This window comes from Macadamia integrifolia, chromosome 9 (assembly GCF_013358625.1).
Source record: "Macadamia integrifolia cultivar HAES 741 chromosome 9, SCU_Mint_v3, whole genome shotgun sequence".
Taxonomy (NCBI): Eukaryota; Viridiplantae; Streptophyta; class Magnoliopsida; order Proteales; family Proteaceae; genus Macadamia; species Macadamia integrifolia.
The window spans coordinates 23,382,133-23,407,017 of NC_056565.1; the positions used below are offsets into that span (position 1 = coordinate 23,382,133).

General features: G+C 41.9%; 1 protein-coding gene across 4 annotated transcripts in view; it reads left to right on the forward strand.

The window, feature by feature from the left end:
* LOC122089055 (protein PELOTA 1) overlaps window positions 1-24,885 on the forward strand; it is a 63,926-nt gene that overhangs the window by 16,808 nt on the left and 22,233 nt on the right. For all 4 annotated transcript variants that reach the window (XR_006143199.1, XM_042658477.1, XM_042658475.1 and 1 more), the window contains exons 8-11: window positions 110-185; window positions 355-387; window positions 509-577; window positions 12,802-12,908. Coding sequence is in view for 3 of the 4 variants with exons in the window: in XM_042658477.1 (XP_042514411.1) it covers window positions 110-185; window positions 355-387; window positions 509-577; window positions 12,802-12,908 (285 nt within the window). In the remaining variant the exon portion in view is untranslated. The remainder of the gene's footprint in view (window positions 1-109; window positions 186-354; window positions 388-508; window positions 578-12,801; window positions 12,909-24,885) is intronic.

The following is a 24,885-nucleotide window of genomic DNA, read 5'->3' on the forward strand; positions in this document are numbered from 1 at the left end:
GTGAGGGTTTTTTGGTCTTTTTTTTCTGTTGTTTTTTACTATTTCTGACCTTAGATCCATGATAGTTTTTGTTAAGTGTTCCTTACAGTGGAAGCTAATTTTCAAACAGTGTTACAATAACTCGTTCTCGGATAGAAACTTCAATACCTCGCAAGCATGGGCCTGCTATTGCTGGTTATGAGTCGGTATGTTCCAGGTTTCTTCTGAAATGTTTCTTCTATATCATAAAAGGATGATTACAAATGTTTTCTTCTGAAATGTTTCTTCTATATCATAGAAGGATGATTACAAATGTTGCACTCCACAGAATCTGATGATTTTAGCCTAAGAAAAATAATCTTGTTTCTTTTGCAGGCTTTAAATAAGTTCTTTGAGAATGTCTTACAGGTAATCTGTTTTATACATTATAATGTCTTATCCCACCTTGAAAATTGGGTCACCTGTCATATTAGGTCAAGCCGATCGTAGATGCTTCACTGACACCTGATAAATTTTGCACATCTCTAAGGCTTTCTTGAAGCATGTGGATTTCAATGTTGTTCGCTGTGCTGTAATTGCAAGTTCAGGCTTCACAAAGGTTTGTTTCAAGTGACAGTGTTCTGTTAGATTTTCTTACCTGTGAGGGGAAACTATTTGATGTTATGTAAATGTTGATGAATAAAATTTCTTGGATTTTAACTGAATTTAATCTGGTTCCTGTACTCATAGCTGAGTCTGGAGAAAAAAAGGGTCCAAACTATATTATAATTATTATTATTATTTATGGAGATTTGTTTCCTCTCATGCTGTTCTTTCATGATACCAGGCTGAAACTACTAGTGGATTATAAAATCGAGTTTGATATGGTAAAATATGACATTAGAGGTTTTTTTTTTTTTTTTTTTTTTGTGAATAAATAATTCATAACCAAGAGGAAAGAAAAGAGGGGGAATATACAAAGCGCTAAGGAAAAGGAGCCACAAGAAGGGCGGAAAAATCCTGAGGGGGGGGGCAAGAACCAATAGTGAGCTTGTTTCCTGGGGAGTCAGCTACCGGACGGTGGAGGAGCGACCGAAGCTTGGAACCAACCTTAAAGAAGATGGCTTTCCAAATCTTTTCAAAAGAGTGGGAGTTGGAAAAGTCCATCTTCTAAGGTTTCTTTCCATCCAAAAGTGCTTAATGGTGGCACAAAAGGCGAGCTTCCCTGCAAAATAATAGATAGAAGAGCCGGCAAAGGTCATATCGATCCAGATCTATTCTCTATAAAGAGGTTGCGGACATCTCCTACCAAGCCAGCAAAGACTTAGAATTTTTTTTCCAAACAGAGTGAGAGAAAGGGTAGTTGAAGAAGAGATGATTTGGGTCTTCAATACCATCTAGCAAAGGCAACAAGCGAGGGAGACAGATATGGTGGAAACGAAGGAAAGATTGGGTGGAGAGAGTTGGAGAGAGCTCTCTAGGTAGTGAAGCTGTGATAGGGAATGTGACCTTTGAACCAAACAACTTTGTGCCAAAGCACATGGGGGAGAGGGAACGAGAGAAATTCCAGGCAGTGGAGGAGGAGCCGGAAGGGGAGGGGGCCCAGATAATTTTTTTCACTTTGGGCATGAGGGATGGGGGGGAAGGGGAGGGAGGGGGTGACTAACAGGCAACTAGGGAATCTCTAGCAAGGATGGCTAAAGTCGTAAGTGGATCGGGTTCCCACAACAGAGAAGGGCACCCGAAGGGCTCCAGTTATCAAGCCAAAGGGAGGTGGAGAGACCATCCGAGATGGAGGAATGGATGGATGGCATTGAGGGCAAGGGGGTGCACATAGAAATGATGCTGCGTGAGACATTGGAAGCGTCGGAACGGAGGGAGACAAACCAAAGAGAGTCATTTCGGAGGAGGTAAAATTATAACCAAGAGACCCAAATACTATTATGCTTGGAGACTAGCTTCCAAATAAACTTGAGGGTGCCAACAAAATTGATGTCTTGGATTCTGCATAGACGAAGGCCGCCTTCCTTTTTAGGGCAGCAGATGGAAGACCAACTGAGAGAGTGGAGAAATCTGGAGGAGTCAACTCATTTCCAGAGGAAGGTACACGTAAGGGATTCAACTGCCTTGATGGTGGCCAGGGGGCATCTTGAACACACCAGACCAATAGATGCAATAGGATTTGGAGGACAAATTTGATGAGCTCAAGATGACTCGTATAAGAGAGGAGCTTGCGTTTCTAGAGCTGCAGCCTCTTAAGGAGGAAATCTAGTATAGTAGTCCAAAGGTGAGGGGAGAGTTGGACAAAATGAGGGGGAGGCCCAGATATTTGACTGGGAGGGAACCTAGAGAAAAGCCCGAAGATCGGAGGAGGGAGGCTTTGAGGGTATCAGAAACTCCCGAGAGAAAGAGATGGGACTTGAGGAGATTAATGCGTTGACCTGATAGGGATTCGAAAAGGCGAAGGGAGGATAGGGATATCAGATGGAGAGGGGGTCAACCTTTGAGAAGATCATCAAATCATCAGCAAAAGCAAGATGGGTGAGACCAAAGGATTTGCATTTGGGTATGGGGAAAATGAGATGAAGATCAGCGGAGGATTGGATGGAGTTGGATATGACTTCAAAGGAAAGGGAAAAGAGGAAAGGGGAGAGAGGGCAGCCTGAACGAATACCAACAGAGGAGGGAAAGAATCCATTTGGGGTTCCATTGAGAAGGACAGAGAAAAATGAGGGGTGTAAATACAAGAGCTGACCCAATGGATGAAGTTTGGAGGGAAGGACATGGCATGGAGGACACTGGAGATGAAATCCAATGAACAGTTGAAAGCTTTGTGGATGTCGATTTTAAGTAGGGCAGCAGGGGAGTGGGATTTCCTTTCAAAATCTCCAACAATTTCTTGGCAAAGAATAATATTGCCAGCAATATTTCTACCGGCAATGAAGGTAGATTGGTTTGGACTGACAAGAAAGTCGACTACTTGCTGGATCCTATTGGTTAGGATCTTAACAATGAATTTATAAAGAAGGTTGTAGAGGGAGATGGGTCTAAAAGGAAGGTGTGATTGTTCCCATGAATCTGAGAGGGATTGAAGAAGTTATAGATTGCAGGATGATGTTAGGCTTAATAATGTATTGATGTCCCAACAGTGGGAGAAGAATCCCATATTGAAACCATTGGGGATAGGGCTTTGTTGGCTTTGTGGGACAAGATGGCAGCTGAGATTTCATCATTAGAGGGAATAGCTTGTAGAAGGGGAATAAGATGGGGGGAGGGGGAACAAATTTGGTAATGAGATTTGAAGGGATGGGATGGCCCGCTACGAAGGAGGTGGAAGAGTTTAGAGAAGTAGCTGGAAGCTTTAGATTTGATGCTATCCGGGGAGAGAAGAGTGGTACCATCACTGGAAAGAAGACGAAGGAGAGAGTTGTTGCTGGTTCTAGCTTTGAGAGAATGGTGGAAATAGGCGGTGTTGGAGTCACCACCAAGCTCAAACCACTTAATCCTAGATTTCTGCTCAAGAAAACTTTCCTCTTGAGCAAGGAGAGAGGAAAGCTCAAGGGTGGCAGCTTGCTCTTCAAAAGCAAGGGAGGGGTTATGAAGGTCAATCTGGAGATTCGCTTGGATGGAGGAAAGGTTATCTCTATAGATCAAAATGCGGGAGGAGATATTTCCAAAGGAGGAGGAGTTCCAACGTTTGAGAATCATCTTTACATTCTTAAGCTTTCAGGAGAGCAATGAGGGGGGGGGGGAGCTAAGGATTGGGCAGGAGAAGCCCAAGCTTCACTGACTAGATGAATCTTGTTGGTGAGTGCACATGTCAAAGAATTTGAAAGACATGGGACCGAAGGATATGTAGGGCTGAATGAGGAGAGAGATGGGGCTATGATGAAACATGCCAGGGAGCCCAAAAGTAGTATGAGAGAAGGGCAAGGATGAGAGCCAGAATTCGTTGTCCAAAATTTGATCAAGTTTACTAGCAATTCTATTGGAGCCGCTATGCTTATTATGCCAGGAAAATTTGGTTCCAGACCATCTGAGGTCGTGCATGTTGATAGCTTCAATACAATCATTAAAGGCTTCAACAACATTTGGATCAATAGGGGATCCTCCCAACTTTTCGTGGGCGGCTCTGACAACATTGGAGTCACCACCCATGCCTCAGGGAGAAGAGCTAACTTGGGGGGGGGCAATAGAGAGCAGGTGAGCCCAAAGGAGGGATCTATCCAATGCTCATTTAAGGGCATAAATGACAGAGAAAGCGAGGGAAAAGGAGTTGGAAGAATAAAAAACATTGAGAATTTGAGATGGATACATTGGGAGGAGGAGGAAAGGACATGGAATTTTGAGGGGTTCCAAAGAATCCATATATGGCCGAGGGGGGAGGAGTAATTTGAGATTATAGACCAGGATGGGGCATTGCAGGCAGCTATACGGGAGGCTGTATCTTCAGGAAATCTGGTTCAAGGAGACAAATATGATCAAGCCAAGAGGATTTGATGAAAGAACGGTAATGCAGATTACAAGTAAACTACCCCAGCAGTTTATAAACCCCAAACAAGACAAATAGGATAAGGAAACAAGGGAATAAGACCATCAAATAAACCCCCAAGGATACAATAGTAATTCAGGAGAAAAACCAACCCGATAGGAGAGAGACAGACCGGCAATATGGCTGGATAGAGAGTAGCGGCCAGGTCTGTAGGGCTCCAATTGAGCTGCAAATTTGGTCTATTATAGGGCCCAGGGAGGGTACAAAAACCTCCAAGTTTGAAGAACTTCTGACCGCTGGTTGTAAAGTTATGAACTTTCTTGATTTTCTCACCTAGGAGAGAGAAATTGACAGAATTCTGCAAAACAGCAACTAGACAATCTGGACAGCTTCATGAGGAGGACTGAGTAGTCCTACAACGACTTCTAAACTTTTAACCATAGCTCCTTGATCAGATTCATAATAGAGGAGAAGAGAGAGATCGCAGACTTCAAGAATGGGGAATTCTTGGTGATCGATTCTGGCTTTGAAGACTTAGACAGATCTGAATTCTTCTTACACTAAATAATTAATAACAGTAAATAATTTGCAGAAAAATAAAGGAATGAGAAGGGGAGTGTGGGAGAGGAGTGGCTATCTCGGCCCTGGCTTCTCACCCACAGATATCCCGGTTGTTTAAGCAATTGACTGTAATCATTCATTATTCAAATCTGCGAATTGAGAGTACATATGCTGCTCTTTATATAGAGGGCTGAATAGCAATCATAATCTAACTAGGAGCTAGTCTTCAAGTAGGACTAGACAATACCTAATAGGAGTTGGACTCCAAATAGAACTAGGACTAGAACTCCAACATGGAGTAGGTAACTAACTAGTCATTCACTAATAGGGAAACTTAAACTGACTCAAACTGAAATAACAAAAGAAATAAACTCAAAACAAGACTCTAACTAAACTACTGAATTAAATCTCGTTTTTCTACTTTCTACCATAGCTATTAAGGCGTTGGTAAGGCAACGCCTAGGCCCTAATGCGGTGCAGAGAGGATAAGGTAGTAAGCCGCTTTATGTTGGGTATGAAAGGCAACCGCCTTATGCTATAAGGCGGCTAAGGCGATGCCTTATGGCAAAGGCGGCCACCTTATGGACCTTTTTAGAAAAAAATGTTTTTATAGCTGATTTATGAATATTCCAAAATAGACTTCATGATTGGTAGGTGCATAATGTTTGATGCACATGAGATACACTGGATTAAACTCTAATAACTTAAAACTCTACCCAAAAAACACGATATTCCCTCAAAACCCCAAAACGCAAAACCCCAAATCACTCCACAGCCGACAGTGAAGCACTCAAGCGGTCCTTCCTCCTTCGATTCTTCTCAGGCCGCCTCCGGCGAAGGTTCTTTCCCCTCTCTCCAGGTATGTTGTTTTTTATTTTTTTATTTTTCTGCTTTTTCTCATCTTCTTTGTGAGATTTTTTTTTCTCTCTTCTTTCTTCTCCCATCTTCTTCCTTCTTTCTTCTTCTTTCATCTTCATCTATTCATCATAGTCTTACGACTCTCAACTCTCAAGTCTTAACAGCTTTTTTTTTCTTCTTACCTACGGTGAGACCGTGGGAGTCGTAAGACTCTTGCTGAGTATTAACACTGTGTGTTTCTCATACCTAGAAGTTGAACATTATTGGGATTGATCAAAGTAGGGCCCTTACATATTAGTAACAAACGAACACTACGACAATAATGGTTATCGTTTCCCTTTATGGCAGGAGAAAAGGCTTTTGTAGTTCTATTAATGAGAACTGAGATCCTTTCCTTATGTCTCATTTCCTAATAATTGATTCAAATTATTAACTCTTAATTTCTCCATTCTTATGCAAGTTCAGAGGGCTTTTCAGATTCCCGTTTGGGTAAAAAAACCTTCTTTCTACCGTCGCTGGAGCTATGAAAGATTCTAGGTCTGAGATTTTATTCCAGAAGCCCTAGTGAGGGTCTTGTTGCTATGGCTTTGCTTTACAATCGAAGTTATTCATCTTGAGGCCAGATTGGGTAGGCATTCCATTCTTCTACTGGTTATTGTTGAGACTTTTACAAATATTCTGTCAAATTTCCATAGGCAATACTTGTGGCATTAAAAGCTTGAGTAGGACAAGTTTTAAGTCTGGTGCTTTGGTATGAAGTATGAACCTTTAATACTTATTTAGCATATGAGTAATAGGATTCAACTAGGATTTGAGTCGAATAGAATGGTTTTATAAAAAATCACACAGGAATGCTTTAGTTAATAAGGTGACGTTTTATGCCCGCCTTATCGCTCAGGTGCTCTGAAAGACCGTCAAACGCCTCCGTCGCCTTACCGCCTTAATAACTATGCTTTCTACCCATATTTTAGGCCCATTACAAAGAAAACCCATGGGATCAAAGGCCCAACACATACATAACCCAACCTAAGGCTTATTTGCAATAAAATAAGCTCATTAAGTGACTTATCTGCATCAAATGGAGATCACCTTGCTTGGCCAAGGAGTTGAGGCCAATGGGCACGAAAGATCCCAAGTTCAGAAAATGGTCTCTGAAAGGCCCATTCATTTGGAAGTTGAGAAGAGTAAGTTTTGAGACCAATGAGAAAGGAAGAACAGAGGTAGAGAGGAGAGGGAGAAACGATGAGAGGAGAAAGAGAGAACTAAGAGCTTAACGTGTGTGAGCTCTATTGCTCACCTCACATATATTAGTTTCTAATAATGATTTAGGGAATTACACATTCCTCCCCAGGGAGGTGAAATGAAAATAAAAGGAAATACAAAATAGGACAACATAAACACAATTCCTAAAGTACCGCTATTACATATATTCCAACACTCCCCCTTAAGCTAGAGAATAATGTCATACATTCCCAGCTTGCATAAGAGGGAACTGAATTGGTGAAGAATAAGTCCTTTGGTGAAGATGTTTGTCAACTGATCACCTGTCTTCACAAAGGGCATGCAAATGTTGCCAATGTCAATTTTCTTTGATGAAGTGTCGGTCCACTTCAGTGTGCTTGGTTCTATCATGCTGTACTGGATTATGGGCAATGTTTCTGGAGGCTTTATTATCACAATAGAGACGCATACGTCCGTCAGTATTATATCCCAACTCAAGAACTAGTCTCAGTCAAATGAGTTCACAAACTCCATGAGCCATTGCCCTGTACTCTGCCTCTGCACTCGATCTAGCTACAACAGGCTGTTTCTTGCTCCGCTATGTAACCAAATTACCATCTACAAATGTGTAATAGCCATAAGTAGATCGTCTGTCAGAGATGGATCCAACCCAATCAACATCAGAATAACCTTCTATCTTCAAGTGATTGTTCTGAGCGTATAAGAGTCCTTTTCCCTGAGATGACTTTAAGTATCTAAGGATGTGATACATAGCATCCAAGTGCCCACTCTTGCGAGCATGCATAAATTGGTTCACTACTCCCACTGCATAAGTGATATCCGGGCGAGTCAGAGACAGATATATTAGCTTCCCCACTAGCCCTCTGGTATTTTCTTGCATCAACAAGAGAGGAACTACAATATTCTCCTAACTTGTGATTCTGCTCAATAGGAGAACTCACCGGTTTACACCTAAGATCCTTGTTTCCTTCAACAGGTCTAACACAAATTTTCTTTGGCAAATATTGATTCCCTTTTTAGACCTTAATACTTCAATCCCCAAGAAATATTTCTATTGTCCCAAGTCTATTTTTTGGCTAACTAAGCTCTCAGCCTAGTTATCTCATCGTTGTCATCTCTAGTCACCATTATATCATCAATATAGACACAATTAACGTTGTGATAGTACCATTACCTCTCCTAGTAAATAATGTGTGATCTGCTTGACTTTGAGAATACCCATTCTTCAAGATGGCTTGCCTGAACCTCTCGAACCAAGCTTTTGGTGATTGCTTGAGACCATATAGAGCCTTCTTTGGGAGGCACACCTTACTATCAGTTGCTGGGAATTTGAAGCCAGGAGGGGGCTACATATACACTTCCTCCTTTAAGTCACCATAGAGGAAGGAATTCTTCACATCTAACTGATATAGGGGTCAATCTTTGTTTGCTGCCATAGACAAAAGAACTCTTATAGAGTTGTGTTTGGCCACAGGAGCAAAGGTCTCCTGATAATCAATTCCATAGACCTGACTGTACCCTTTGGCCACCAATCTTGCCTTGTACCTCTCAACAACACCATTTGATCGGTACTTGATCGTATAGACCCACTACATCCAACTGGAACTCTTCCCTTGGGAAGATCAACCAGTTTCCGAGTGCCATTCTTCTCAAGGGCCATCATTTCCTCAGACATAGCTTGCTTCCATTTGGGGTCTGCCATAACCTTAATAATCGTTTTAGGGATGGAAGCAGAAGAAAGAGTAGTAGTAAAGGCAGCACCTGTAGGAGAGAGAGCATCATAGGAAACAAACTGGGCTATAGGATTAGTACAAGCTCTCTTACCCTTTCGAGCAACAATAGGGAGGTCTAACTCAGAAGGAGAAGAAATGTTACCTGACTGAGGAGGATGGAACTTAGGATATGGATTCAAAGAGGACTCTTCGCAGGTATTCTGTCCTTCTTGTGTATACAATAACCGGTGCCTTCTTTGTACAAGGCACATTAGTTTCCACAGTGTCTACATCATCCACCACTTTATGTTTCCCAATATTAAAAGAGAAAGGAGTAAGAGGAAAAGGAGGAAGAAATGGAATAGCATCAGCATCCTTTTCACTTGCATTCCCATTCTCCTCCTGTGATTCCCATTCTCCTCCTGAAGAGGATGTTGAGGAGGAGCAAAGAAAGACACAGACTCAAGGAAGGTGACATCTTTGGAAAGAAATCGCCTACGAGAGGAAGGGTGATAACACTTGTAGCCTTTGGTAGTAGAAGAATACCCAAGGAAGAGGCATTTGAGAGCCTTGGGATCAAGTTTTGTGCAGGAGGATTTGCTAACATGCATATAACAAATACAACCGAACACTCGGGGAGGAAGGGAAAAAGCAGATTACTGAGGGGACAAGAGTGCAATGGGGTTTTGGGACCCAAGAATCTTGGTAGGCATGCTATTGATGAGAAATGAAATAGTAAGGATAACTCTAGACCAAAAAGTTTTAGGACCATGCAGACCAAATCGAAGGCTTCTACCAACTTCTAACAAATGGCAATTTTTCCTCTCAGCCACCCCATTCTGTTGGGGAGTGTCAACACACGCAAGCTGATGGATAATACCATTGTCAGTGAAAAAATCCTGTAGGCTGCTATACATGTACTCCCCCCCTTTATCAGATCGGACAATTTTGATCCTAGTTTCAAATTGGTGTGGACCATTTTATAAAAGTTTTTGAAGGCATCATAAACCTCACTTTTCTGTTTTATCAGTCCAAGTGCAACGAGAGAAATCATCAACAAATGAAACAAAGTAACGATGGCCAAATAGAGAGGTAGTAGGACAAGGTCCTCAAACATTAGTATGCACAATGTGAAAGGGAACAACAGATTTGCTACCATGATATGGATAAGGGGAACGACAATGTTTAGCAAAAGTACATAGTTCACAATGAAATATATGAGAAGAAAAAGACGTAAATAAATGAGGTAACTATTTCCTCATAACAAAAGATGGATGTTTCAAACGTTGATGCCAAAGCATCACAGAATCCATAGAGCTACTATCACTACGACCACATGCATAGGACTGTGGTGTAGTAAAAAAAGATGATTGGGGCTCAAGGCGATAGAGTTTGCTCTCCTCACGTCCACTGCCAATAATCCTCTTTGTCACCAAATCCTAAAAAGACAGTGGGAAGGGAAAAAGGTGATACAATAATTCAAAGACTTAGTCAAAGTACTCATAGACAAAATGTTCAAGGTAAGGTTAGGGACATGGAGAACTGACTTAAGTGGAATAGAAGAAGTAATAGGAATACTGCCTTTACCAGAAATCGAAGAAATGGTACCATTAGCCACCCAAATCTTATCCTTACCCGAACAAATGGAGTAAGAATCATAATAGTGAGACGTACCAGTTATGTGGTTAGTGGCCCTAGAGTTAATAACCCATGACGGAGCTGTGGAAGGTGCAGATGAGGTGACATGCATAGTAGAAACTGAGGCATCCTGCGAGGTAGATTGACTATCAAGCTGAGACATGAACCGGCGGAGCATTGCAATATCATCATTAGAAAAGGAGTTGGTATTTTCCTGTGAGGGTCCTCAAGGATCAATCTCTGTCATAGTAGCATGGGCTGTAGGCCCACCTCAGCGACCACCACATGTACTAGGGCAGCCATGGAGCACCCAACACCTATCCTGAGTGTGCGCAGGTTTCCCACAATGATCACACATTCAGGTCTCTCCCTGTCATCACCAATGGAAGATTCTTGGCCTCGGCCGCCTCCACGTTAGTCTCTGTGAGTGGTGGAAGAAAGAGTAGATCGCTCAAGTGGAGGAGTAGACTCAATAGTATTTCTTCTGGTCTCCTCACTCAATAAGTAGCTACACATCTCATCAAGGGATGGAAGGGGTGACTGTCCCAAAATCTATATCCAGATTTGCTCATAATCCGAGTGCAACCCTCCTAGTAAGATCAGAACTCTCTCCTTTTCAAGGGACTTGTAGACCTTGGCTTCATCATTGGGATTAGACGACTTAAGGTCCCAATAATGATCATACTCTTCCCAGAGTCCCACAACAGTGTTGTAATAATCAGAGATAGTCCTGTTTCCCTGCTTCAGAGAGAGAGCCTTCTGAAGGAGTTGATAGACCTTAACAAATTCACCCACCCTATCATAGGTCTTAGAGACACTAACCCAGATATCCTTAGCAGTTTCCTTCCGGATAAATCTTCTGCCAATCTCAAGTTTTAATGGAAAAAAGGAGCCAAGTCATAACAGTGGAATTCGCAGTTTTCCATTTATGATATTCGGGATTAGAGACAACGGGAGCTTTGATAGTCCAGTTAATATATCCAATTTTCCCTCGACTTCTCAGGGATAGCTTCACAGAGTGTGACCAGTCCAAGTAATTGGTGCTATCCAACTTGACAAGGGAAATCTGAGTGTTGGGGTCGTCGAAGACAATCTGGGTGGGATTGGTACTACGCGACCCAGTTAATGTGGGTTCAAAGGTTCAATGAGGTCAAACATGGTGAGTGGATACTCCTAAAACAACCACGGTTGGAGATCCAAAGCAAAGGGTAACACAATACCCAAAAACTGTCTTCTTGGAACTAAACAAAAAAAAAATCCAGCCAGTAAAAACAAACTTGAAGCTTGAACAAGACCAAATTTAATCACTAGTAACTGTAGTACTTCATTCCAAAATCACACACATGCATCATAGGATAGGGTGCATTCATAAAAAACAAACCAAGAACACCATATAGGTCATTTCAGACCATAAAAGCATAAAACAGAGTGGCAGCAATACCTGGTAGCAAGCATGAATATGAGTTGTGCTCTAACAACACCACAACTCTTGAACCGCAGCTTAGGATGGCCAAACAAGGGGCCTTGGGCGACACCTACAAGCCTAGCCCCATCCCCAACATCCCCAACAGCCACTTGAGGAGGGAGAAAGAGAAACTCCAAGGAGGAGCTGGCGGTAATACTAGACAAGGGCCAAAAACGTGTTTTAGGCTCCAATAGGTCCTTGTAATGCTTCAATCTGCCTCCAAGAGTCTTCAAGATGCTTCTAAAGCTTCATTAGGTCACCTTGTTGAATTTCTTTACATAGTATAGCCTCTATTGGACCCCTTTTGTTTTCTAGGGTTCCAAAAGAGACTCAAAGAATGAGAGGAAGAACCTTAGTTGACTCTCAAACTCCTTGCAGCTCTGATACCAAGTTGGAAGTTGAGAAGAGTAAGATTTGGGACCAAGGAGAAAGGAAGAAGAGAGGAAGAGAAGAGAGGGAGAGACGATGAAAGGAGAAAGAGAGAAATGAGAGCTTAACGTGTGTGAGCTCTATTGCTCACCTCACATATATTAGTTTCTAATAATGATTTAGGGAATTACACATTCCTCCCTAAGGAGGTGAAACGAAAATAAAAGGAAATACAAAATAAGACAACATAACATAAGCACATTCCTAAAGTACCCCTATTACATATATTCCAACACATTCATGGCTGCTGAATTGATGCCTGAGGATGCTTTTCTCCTATTAGTCGTGGGCTCCTAGGCTTTGAGCTTGATTGATGATTCATTTGTTTGGTTACTTTCTCCACGCGACCATATCTTAACGAACTCTGATTCTGATTACTTTCTGAATGTAAATTATATTTTTAATTTAGGTTATTTCATTTAAGAGTTTATTTTATTGTGCTTCAGGATCAGTTCCATCGTCACCTGCTACTAGAGGCAGAAAGAAGACAGTTGCGATCTATTATTGAGAACAAGTCACGCATACTTCTAGTGCATACTACGTCTGGATACAAGTATGGTGATAATGAATTCTTATATTCTGGTTCTTATGGTTTCTAATTAAATGGTTCCATTTTCCCTTTCTGCTATGACTTCACCATACATTTAAAATAATTATTGTATCTGTAATTGTACAACTCAACCTTATCCCAACTAAATGGGGTATGCTTTATGGATCCTTTTTCTCCATCCAGCTCCATTTAAAAGCCGTACTTGTTGCTAGTCATAAGTTATGCATGTCTTTCCTCACTTCTCCTAGAGTCATTTTAGGCCTACCATCTACGGTTTAAAGTATTGATATCGGGGATCGTGTTGGAAGGGTGATTTTAAGAGATGTATCGTATTGTACCTGAGAAACACAAGATAACTAATAATACACATGGCAATGGTAAAAAAAAAAAAAAAAAAAAATGGAAATGCTTAGGGTACATGCAAAATACAGTTTTGAAGCATGAAACACTATAAACAAGTAATATGAAAAATATATTATATATAAAAAGGAGAACAAAGTATGACGAGACGTGTGCATTCAATTGTTTACGTATAACGGATGAGGTTTCTTATATGTGTTTATACCAAAAAAGATGTCATTTTCAGTTTGGGGAAGATTTAGGATTTAGATGCGTACATCATCCCAAAAAAGACCTAGTTTGATGCAATCATTTAGGTTACATTTCACTAATCTAGTCATCCATTGCAAAAACAACTATAAAAATCAAAATTTGAGCAAAGAAATCAAAGTTTTGAAAGATATTTGTTCTTGCACAAATCTGGTTTTGATTGTTGATTGCAGGTTGTTTAATCCCTACATGATGATGAAATCAACACTACTAGAGTCACTTTTTCTTGTAGAAGCATCGAAAAATTGATTTTTCTTGAAAAAAAAAAAAAAAAAAAAAGATTGATTAAATGTATCAAGTGTATCGATAGATATTGACCATATATCAACCATATCGGGTCATGTATCGATCCGATATAGTCGATACAAATTTTATAGGTATCGTATTGGTACCTTTAAGATACGTACGTATTGGCGAATACGATAGGATACGTAAAACTATGGGCTTACCCTTGGCTCTTTTAGCTCCTTTGATCTGAATCAAATCACTCTCTTGTACTGGAGCTTTCAAAGGCCTCCGTTGCACATGTCCATACCACCTCAAATGAATTTATCGCAACTTATTATGTATCGGGGCCACCCTAAATTAGCTCTAATTTTTTCTTTTCTTATTTTATCTTCTCTAGAATCCATCTCAACATCCTCATTTCATCTACACTAAGTTTGTTTATATTGTTTATTGACTACCCAACACTCAGCTTCATACATCATTGCTGGTCGTATAACTGTTCGATAAAATTTTCCTTTGGAGTTTTTAAGAAATACATCGATCGCATAACCTCTAGACACACTCTTCCACTTCATCAATCGTATTCTAATTTTTAGTGCAACATCATCCTCAATTTCTCCTTCTTTCTTTATGATTGAACCTAGGTACCTAAAATTTTTGGTGTGCAGTATTGATAGTATCTCCCTATCATCCTCAATTTCTCCTTCTTTCTTTATGATTGAACCTAGGTACCTAAAATTTTCAGTGTGCAATATTGATAGTATCTCCCTATCATCAATTTTCACCACCTTACTTTTTGTACTGTTGTTACTTGTTACTAAAGTTACGCATCATATACTATGTTTATGTTCTACTTATTGTAAAACCTTTTGATTCCAAAGTTGATCTTCATCATTCCAACTTTGTATTTTTCCCTGCTTTTGTTTCATCCACCAAAACAATAGCATCATAAAATATCATATTCTAAGGGATTTGATCTTGGATGTCTCTAGTCAGCTCGCCTAGGATATGTGCAAACAAATATGGGCATAAAGTTGATGCTTGATGTAATCTAATTGTAATTGGGAATTCACTACTCTGCCCTCATATAGTTCTTACACTATATATACATATCTTTAACTATATAGTTCTTACACTCTATATACATATCTTTAACTATCTCGTATATTTACTCAAAACACTTCTCTTCCCTAACACTTTCCAAATTAACTCTTTTGGGACTCTATCATTAGTTTTTTCCTAGTCAATAAGCACTGTATGCAGATCTTTCTTACATTCTCTAAATCTTTCCATTACTCTCCTAAGCAAATAAATAGCTATGGTGGTTGATCTTCTTGGCATAAAACTGAATTAGTTGTCCGAAATATTAGTTTCTTGTCTCTGGCGGGTTTCAATTACTTTCCCATAGTTTCATAGTATAACTCGTAAGTTTTATTCATCTATACTTATCATAGCTTTGAATTTCACCTTTACTTTTATAAATCGGAACCATAATACTTCTCCTTCATTCATCTGGCATTTTTCTTCTGCTCATAATCTTATTAAGCATCTTAGCTAGCCAAAATATTCCACTAATTTTTAAGCTCTTCCACACCTCTATTGGAATTCCTTTAGGACCTATTGTTTTACCTATTTTCATCTTTTTATAAAGCTTCCTTAATTCTGGACTCCCTAATTTTCCGAATATATCTAAGACATATTTTATTTTTTATTATTATTATTTTTTTTTTATAGTTATTACTTGATACAACCGGTATTATTTGTATTGCTTTCATTTAGTAAGTTGTAGAAATAATTTTTCTGGCTCTCTTTAATATCCTTATGACTTACTAATATGTTATTATCTCCACTTTTAATGCATCTAATATGGTTGAAATCTCTACTCTTCCTTTTCCTCATCTTAGCTAGTTTATATATATATTTTCCCTTTCCTCTGTGCTTAAATTTTTATAGGGATTCTCATATTTCTAAGTCCTTGCTTTCCATACTATCTTCTTAGTCATTTCTAGAGAACTTATTCATTTTTAAATCCTCCTCATCCTTGATCCTTTGTCAAGTTTAAAAACTAGATTTCTTGGCCTTAATGGTTGCTTGAACATCATCATCTCACCACCAAGAGATGTAGATTGACCAAGTATGAAGAGAAGAAAGGTCCAGCCAGGCAGCCAGCCCATCAAGCCCAGCCCAATCAGCCAGCACAGCCTGCCAGACCTTTAGGCCCACCTTTTGGCCCAATATTTGGGTCAGGTTTAAGGCTTTAAGCCCGTTATTACAATAGTTCATGCTTGCATGGATACTTATTATAAAATTTTCTTTCTTCATGTTTGTGTTTATTCTAATTACTATATGTTAGTAGTAGGTTCTTGCAACATATTAGTTTCTATTTTGTGATAGATTGTATTCTTTTGTAATTAAGTAGGACTCTCTTACAAAGTTCACTTACTACTTTTAGGTAGTTTCTAATTTTTAGCTTCTAAATGGAGTTGTATCTCAAAGTTATAAGTTAGATATTAGGATAAGATTAGGAGGAGGTCACTGCTGCTGCTCTTTGAAGTTGTTAAGTTGGAACCCATTTCTATGCTGCAACCATGCCTGTGGATCTTGTCATGGTAAACTCTAGCAAACAAATTTCAGGTATAAATCAGCATCTAACAATCCGAATAAATTTGAAGGTTTGAAGAACTATAGCTATGCTGCCATCAACCTTAGAGTTTGAACTGAGCTGTGGTTAGAAAGTTCCTGATAGTTACTAAATCTGCTACATAGCTGCAATTTATGTGTTGCTGCTGTATGGAAGAATCCAGCCGTCAGATTGTGGTGAGCTTTTGAAGTTCTCAACTGCTGGTACTAGCCTCCCTTCGACTGGTATTTTTGCCTTGTATTAGCCTCCCTTGACTGATATTTTTCCTTGTAGATTGTGGAATATTGTTGAATTCTAAATCTGGCTTTGACTTTCTATCTTTTGTATTTCTGATCTGAAACATCTTGCCATTGGAATGAATTGATGTTTACATATATATATTAACTCATGGAGTAATGTTTCTGTCCATGGAAACCCTATTGCTTGATAAAGCTCATCCCATTGTCTCCCAGCCTTCCCCCCTTAAGGAATACCAGCGTCATCTCAGGCAGAAACCCTCCTCCTCTTCCAAGCCCCCCCCAGCTCCTCGGAGCTCTTAAAGCCATCCCCATCCATTCTAGATGATTCCTTGGAGCATTTGGAATGTCAGAGGGCTCAACTCCTCTGCCAAGCATGCTATTATCCGATCCCGTATCAAGTCTTCCAAAGCTGTTGTCTACTTGAAACCAGAGTCGTTGAGACTAATGCCCCTTGTATCGTTGCCTCTCTTGCCCCTTCCTGTCCTTCCTCTATAATTATAGTCATTCCGCCAATGGTCGTATCTGGTTTCTTTGGAATCCTTCTCTGATCCAAATCTACCCTATTGCTTCTTCTTCACAATCCATCCACCTCTCTCTCTCTCCTTCCTCTCCAATCTACCCCTTGTTTCTTCTTTGTCATATATGCCCTCAACATGGCTCTTGATAGGCTCTTCCTTTGGACTGATCTTCGATCCTTTGCCCCCTCCACTAATGATCTCACTTAGGGTATCAGAGGTGACTTCAATGTGGTTAGATCTTCCCACAACAAGCATGGTGGATTCCTCATTGACCCTGTCTTTGTTGATGCCTTCAAGGAATGCATTGGTTACATTGGTATGAATGACCTCAATGGTCGGGATCTAAATTTACTTGGCACAACAGAAGAAGTGGGGATGCTTGGGTTGCGTGCAAGATGGATAGAGTCTTGTTAATGAGTCCTGGCTTCAGTCCTTTCCCTCCACGTTTCTTTTGACCTTCCTAGCACCTTTGATCATTCTCCTATCTCTCTCTCTCTTCGTTCACCCCACTATCTCCTTTGGCCCTAAGCCATTCAGATTCTTTGACAGTGGATCACCAAGATTTCTTCCCTGTGGTCTGAGAGGCTTGGAGCATTCCTATCCACTCTCCCTTCTCCCCTCTTATTGCTTCCGTTAGGAAGCTTAGGAATGTCAAATCTACCCTCAAAATATGGAACTCCACTACATTTGGGAACGTCAATGACCAGGTTCTCTCCTGTCAAAGCCAAGTTGAACCATCCAATCCATCTCATGTCTGACCTCCTCAATCCCTTTCTTGCAAATGAGGAAAAGCATGTCGCATCATAGCTTTCCTCTTCTCCTTGGCCAAAAGGAAAGCTTCTTTTGCCAAAAATCCAAAATCAAATGGCTCGATCTTGGTGACTCCAACTCCACTTACTTTCATAGTTCCCTCAAGGCCAGGACAAATGCCAACTCGATCCCCAAGCTCTTCTCCATCTCTAGGATTGAGCTGCTCTCGCTTGAGGATATCAAAACTGAGGTTGTTTCCTACTTCTCGAACCTCTTCAATCCCCTTGCCTACAGATCTCCTCAACAAATTCATCCCTCCCCATCTTTGGCCCTCCCTCCAAGCCATCCCGTCTGATCACGAAATCCTCTGTGCCATCCTCTCCCACAAATCCAATAATGCCCCTAGCCCTAATGGGTTTAGCATGGGATTCTTTTCTGCTTGCTGGCACATCATCAGAGATGAGCTCATTCTTGCCATCAGAAGTTTCTTTCTCAACCCCTCCCAGATTCAAAGAGTTAATCACACCTTCCTCTGCCTCATTCCTAAAAAGGAGGGAGCGCAATCCATGCTTGACTTCAGATCTATTTCCCTTTGCAACCTCTTGTATACATTTATTGCCAAAATTCTGTCCAACAGAATCCATGGTGGCCATTAACTCCCTTGTTAGCCCCAATCAATTGGCTTTCATAGCCGGTAGGAGCATTGCTGACAACACTATTCTCTGTCACGAAGTTTTTAGAGGTTGTGACCGCAAATAAGATTTGATATCAATGAGGCTTTTCACTCTATCAGTTGGGATTACATCTCAAATGTCCTTTTGGGTATTAGTTCCTTATGAGGAAAAAGCTCCAACTCTAGAAAGGCAAACTTCTCTTCTATGCTATCTGCTTGGTTCTTATCAAATTTGTCCTTCAATCCATATATCTCTATTGGTCTGGGATCTTCATTCTTCCCTCTGCCACTTCAAAAGCCATTGACTCCCTTCTTTGTCCCTTCCTCTGGAAAGGAGTAGAATCTTCCAAATTCCTCCACCCTATGCCTTGGGCTAAGGTCTGCTCGACCTCAGTATGAGACAAATTTAAGATGTCAATTTTTTTTTATATCTTAAAGCTCATCTGGAAAATTGCCTTAAAGCATAACAATATCTTGGTCTCTTGGGTCTACTCCTATCTTCTCAAGAGGGACTCTCTCTGAACTGTGGCCCCTCCTTTTGATGCCTCCTAGATTTGGCGCAAAATCCTTAGTGCTAGGCCTTTAGCCCTTGTTTGATTTCCTATTCTACTGGAGATGGCTCCATCACCTCCCTTTGATTACACCTTTGGCACCCCTCTGGCATCTTGCTCTCCCTGATCCCCCCTAGATTGATATATACTTCTGGCTTGAGTAGATATGTCAAGGTTGATGCTATTATGTCTACCTTTGGGCTGTCTCCTCCTCCCCCCTGGCTGATCTCTAGTCCTCCCTCCCTCCTATCCTTCCAGGACATCGTGGAAGGGACAAGGTCCCCAAACTCCCTTCCCCACATGGATTGTTTACTTCTGCCTTTGCATAGGATTTTATCCGTTCTAAAGGCCCCATCGTGCCGTGGTGGAACACTATTTGGTTCAAAGGTCACATCCCTCGGCATAGCTTCATAGTCTAGCGAGCCATCATCAACTGCCTTCCTACCAAATCTTTCCTTATTTACCAGTACATCCAAGTCCCCTCCTGCTGTCTTTGCTGGAATGGCTTTGAAGATGTTGACCATCTATTTTTCTCTTGCCCCTTTGCTTCCTCTGTCCGGAAGAAGGTCCTCAGCTCTTGCTGGCCTTCCGCCAGCCCATCCTTCCCTTTTCTTGGGATTGGATTTGGATAGGCATGAGGTTTGGAGGGGCTTCTATTTGCGACACAGTTGAGAAGCTCACTTTCGGTGCCTCGATTAGCCACATCTGGATGCAGTGCAATCTGCGTAGATGGACTTCCAACTCCCGATTACGATAAGATTTGGAAAGCCATCTACTATGATGTGTCCTCTAAGCTTAGTTGCCTCCGCCACCGCCTGGCTAGTGACACCCCAAGGAATAGGCTCATTGTTGCTTCCTAGGATCTTCCCTCCACCATATTCCACCCCCCCCCCATGATGTATTCTTTTAGTTGGGCTTCTGGCCTCTTGTTGTTGTCCCCTCCTTAGAGGGCTTGATCCTTTTGGCTCCCCCCACTACTTCTCCTTTGTATATTCTTCCTCCTTGTTAATGAATTTATTTGCTCACCCAAAAAAAAAAAAAAATTTGTTTCTGTCCATTTTCTGATGTTATCATATGAGAAGATTTCATTATGTTTCTAAATCTGGAAGTTAGCTTGTGATTTCATCCTGTGGCTATAACTTGGAATCCATTCGTTGGATACTCATCAACTTGGGATCCAATTATTGGATTTTCATCATCTTTTGAAGGATTGGGGAATTGTTAGTGTTAGCTGTGTACATTTGGGGTTGATCTGAACCCTAGATTAGGGACTATTTTTTGTGTTAAATCTGCTGGTTTTGCAAGCCCTCTGATTTTGTTGGGTAGGATTCTGAATTTTACTGTGATGTTAAATTGAATCCACCACCATGTTTCCCTAAATGAATGTCGTTTTCCTATCGGTTCGCCTAGAATTTTTTTTACTACATTCTTGCTATAGGTTGACATCTCATTCCACATCAAATAATGTCTCCATCGAAGTCCCGCCTTCCTTTTTTCATTAATTTATCAGTAAATGTCTTCAAGTTTTCTCCTTTTTAAGTTCCACTGTCTTATCATCGGGAAAATAATCTTACATTTCCTTTCAATTCAGCATTCTATGATCATTAATCTATGTTATGTGGTTAAGCTCTCTCCTGATAGAAAAAAAGAAGTCGCCTATGACTAAGTATGCCCATAGAGATGGCTGCTGACCTGAGCTCCCGCCTTCCCTGAACTCTTGCCTTCATGTCTGCCCCCCCTTGTTGGGGGGGGGGTCTTCCCCTGTTACTACCTCTCTTTCTTCAAGCCCTGAGCTTCCACCCATCAACCACCACCCTTCCCTTCATACAAACTACTCCCCATCGCAAATGCATGGAATTCTCAACATTCTTTGACCATCTCCGCCCCTGTGGATGGCCTACCCCTCTATTTTGTGCCTCCCTGTACGCTGGGCGAATCCCTGTTTGCCAAGTGCTCGGCGGGCCTCCTCAACGATGAAGCTTCTAGGTGGTCAGGCTCTCTTATTGGCCACTTCCTTGGCAATCGGCCTCCCTTTCACCTGGTTAAACACTCCTTACTGAAGCAATGGAGGCCTTCTGGCACGGTTGATACTTTCTTAATGGACCACAGCTTCTTTCTGTTTAAGTTCTCTGAGGGAAGCGATAAAATTCGCTACTTGGAGGGAGGACCGTGGCTCGTGGGACATAAGCCTATTTTCCTCAGATCTTGGAATAGACAACTTCTCTTGAACCGGGTGGATTACTCCACTATCCCCCTATGGATTTCGCTTCCAGGGCTCCCTTTGCATTTCTGGTGCACAGATGGCCTGAGTACCATTGGCCCTGTGATCAGCACCCTTATCTGTTTCGATGCTAGGATAAACAAGAAAGATAGGCTTGCATACACTAGAATTTGTGTTGTAGTTCCTGCATTTGCTGCCCTCCCCTCCTCTATCATTGTCCAAGAGGGTGATGCACTCTGCTTCCAATAGCCCATTCATTATGACTAGCGACCTCCTCAATGCTTATGTTGCAAGGTGTTCACCCATGATACTGCGACTTGTCTTCCCAAAGACCCTTTGGCTATTACTATATGCTCTTGTCTCCCACAAAGACCATTCGCTCATGTCGGTTTCGGAAGATTGTCCCTTCATTTCGCCACCGGTGAGGGGTAGACGGAAAAACCAGACGTCGCCGACCACATCACTCCTCCGTCGCCCTTTCTGGGCAGGGACCGAAGGACACTGAGGATGCTTTGACTGTTGGACAAAATAGATTCTCGATTTTGCAGCCTGACGAAGAGATGGAACAGCAGCCTTCTGCCAGTGATCTTCTCGTCGATTCCAAAGGAAGCACCTCTTCTGGTGATAGCTCTTAGGCCTCATCGTCCTCTGCATCTACGTCCTCTGACGAACACTCTTCTTTTGAAGACTGCTCAGATAGTGACACCTCGATGGCCGATTCCTCGACGAAGGCGACCATGCCTCTGATGATTGCTGCGACATGCCCCTTGAGAATGCTTCTTATGGAAAGTCCTCTTCTGACCTAGCTAAAATACCTCTTGTCCCATTCACTTCGGTCCAACCCCCTCCTGGTCCACCTACTGAACCGATTGCTCTATCGGTTCACCCAGATGTTCCTTCTTTGGATAACCAAGTTCCTTTTACCTCCTCAAGCCCATCTGCCCAGGCCCAACTTTCGGACGACGACCCAACATACATCCACAATTGTCCATAGCCCCCACTTCCTTAACCCTGTCCGGCCCATTTCTGCCAACTTGAACCCATGCTCCTCTACCTGTCGGACCCCTCATGACCCTCCTCCGCACGCCTCTTCTGATACTGTGCTCAGGCCTCCTAAGAAACTCACCCGGAAACCCCACCAAGGTCGCAAACCTGCTTCTTTGAACCCTGGCCCCTCTGCTCCTGATAGCACCCCCTTGCAGTGATCCTACCAGAGAGGAAGTAAGTCTCAGCCCCCTAGTGTTCCCGCCTTCCCCATCCTTGCAAAGCATGAGTTGCTTCCCTCTCCAAGTGCCTGATGTTGCAAGCCTTGGTTTGGAATCTCCGGGGTCTAAACACCCCCAATAAACAACCTGCCACCCGTTTGCTTATTAAAGACCTTCGTCTTGGTTTTTGCTGCTTGCTTGAAATTCATATTAAAGAGAATTCCTTCGCCCGCATTGCCTCTTCCCTTGCCCCAGGTTGGTCTTTTCTTACCAATCATTCTAACCACCCGAATGGGAGAATCTGCTTCCTCTGGGACCCAAAAATCCTAACCAGCTCTCTCATCTCTGTCTCTTCTCAGCTCCTTCATCTGCCATCTCTGACCTTGCTTGTAGCTTCTTTTTATTCTCTGCTGTCTATGCCTCCAACAGTATGGTAGATAGAGAAATTCTCTGGAATGACCTTCGTTCTATTGTTGGGCAAGTTGCCTCCCACCCTTGGGGGATTTATGGAGACTTTAATGTTATCGGATACTCTCATGAAAAACGAGGAGGGTTCTATAATATGGCAAACATTGAGTCTTTCAATGATTGCATTGAGGACATTGCAGTTGATGACCTCTGCTGGTCTGGTATCAAGTTCTTCTGGAACAATAAAAGATCAGGCTCTTCATGCATTGCCTGCAAGTTAGACAGGATGCTTGTCAATGAGGCTTGGTTATCTGCTTTCCCTTCTTCCCATTCTACTTTTGAACCCCCATCCATCTCTGATCATAGCCCCATCACCCTATCAATCCATCCCTACACCTCCTTCGGCCCTAAACCCTTTAAGTTCTTTGATATGTGGACCTCTCACCCTGACTTTTTCAAGATTGTTGAGGAAGCTTGGCTCAAATCTATCCAAGCTTTTTAACCCCTCTCATTGCCTTCTCCAGGAAGCTCAGAAATGTCAAAAAGGCCTTAAAGCTTTGGAATACTAACACTTTTGGGAACATCTCTTCTCTTGTTTTTGATTGCAGGAACCGGTTAACCTCCACCCAGATCTGTCTTCAGACTGACCATCTGAACCCCCCTCTTGCTGAGGAGGAGAAATCTGAATCTGCAAATCTTTCAGCTCTTTTGGCTCAGGAGGAAAGTTTTGTAAAGTAGAAATCTGTAATCAATTGGCTGGAATTAGGAGGCTCCAACTCCTCCTATTTCCACCGTTCCTTGAAGGGCAGAAACAACTTCAACTCCATCACCATGTTATCAAATCCTGATGGATCCTACGTTACTAAAGTGGATGAGATAAAAGAGGCAGCGGTCAATCATTTCAAGCTTCTATTCAATCTGGATGCCCCTATAGCTTTGCCCATCCCTGAGGGGCTCTTAAACAAATTTGTCCCGGTCAATGATACTCCTACTCTCTGGGCCATCCCCTCTGATGATGAGATCACTGCTGCCATCCTCTCCCACAAAGCCAACAAGGCTCCTGGTCCCAATGGTTTCAATATAGGCTTCTTCACTCCTGCTTGGGAATGGGATATCATTAAAGTGGATCTTATCCTAGCGGTTAAGAGTTTCTTCTTCAACCTTAGTCAGATCAAGGCAATCAGCCATACCTTCCTTTGCCTTATCCTAAAGAAGGAGGGTGCAGACACTATGTATGACTTTAGACCGATCTCTCTATGCAATCTCCTTTATAAGTTTATTGCTAAGATTCTTGCCAATCGGATCAAAAACCTCATTGACTCCCTTGTTAGTGACAACCAGTCTGCCTTCATCCCAGGAAGGTCCATTGGGGATAATATTCTTCTTTGTCACGAGATCATTAGAGGCTTCGACAGAAAATCTCATCCTCCAACAGCTCTCATGAAAATTGACATCCACAAGGCTTTTGACTCCTTAAGATGGGATTTCATCATTTCAGTGCTCAGCATGATGGGCTTTCCCCCTACCTTCACCAACTGGATCTTTCACTACATTGTCTTTCCCAAACTTTCCATGTTGGTCAATGGCAGCTCGGCAGGTTACTTCACCTCATCTTCTGGCATTCGACAGGGATGTCCCCTGTCCCCTTATATATTTTGCCTTACCATGGAGGTTCTCTCCCGCAGTCTTTAAGGTGCTTCGGATCAAGGTTCCATCACCCCCCATCTCCAAATGCAAGGCCATCAGGTTCACTCACTTTGCATTTGCTGATGACTTGATGATCTTTTCTCGGGCTGACGAGCTCTCCCTTGACACTATTATACAGTGCCTGAGTCTTTTTTCTTCAATGTCTGGTCTTCGCATCAATCCTGGGAAATCTCTCATCTTTTTTACTGGGATTTCGGATGGATCCAAGCTCTCCATCTAGAAAACAGGTT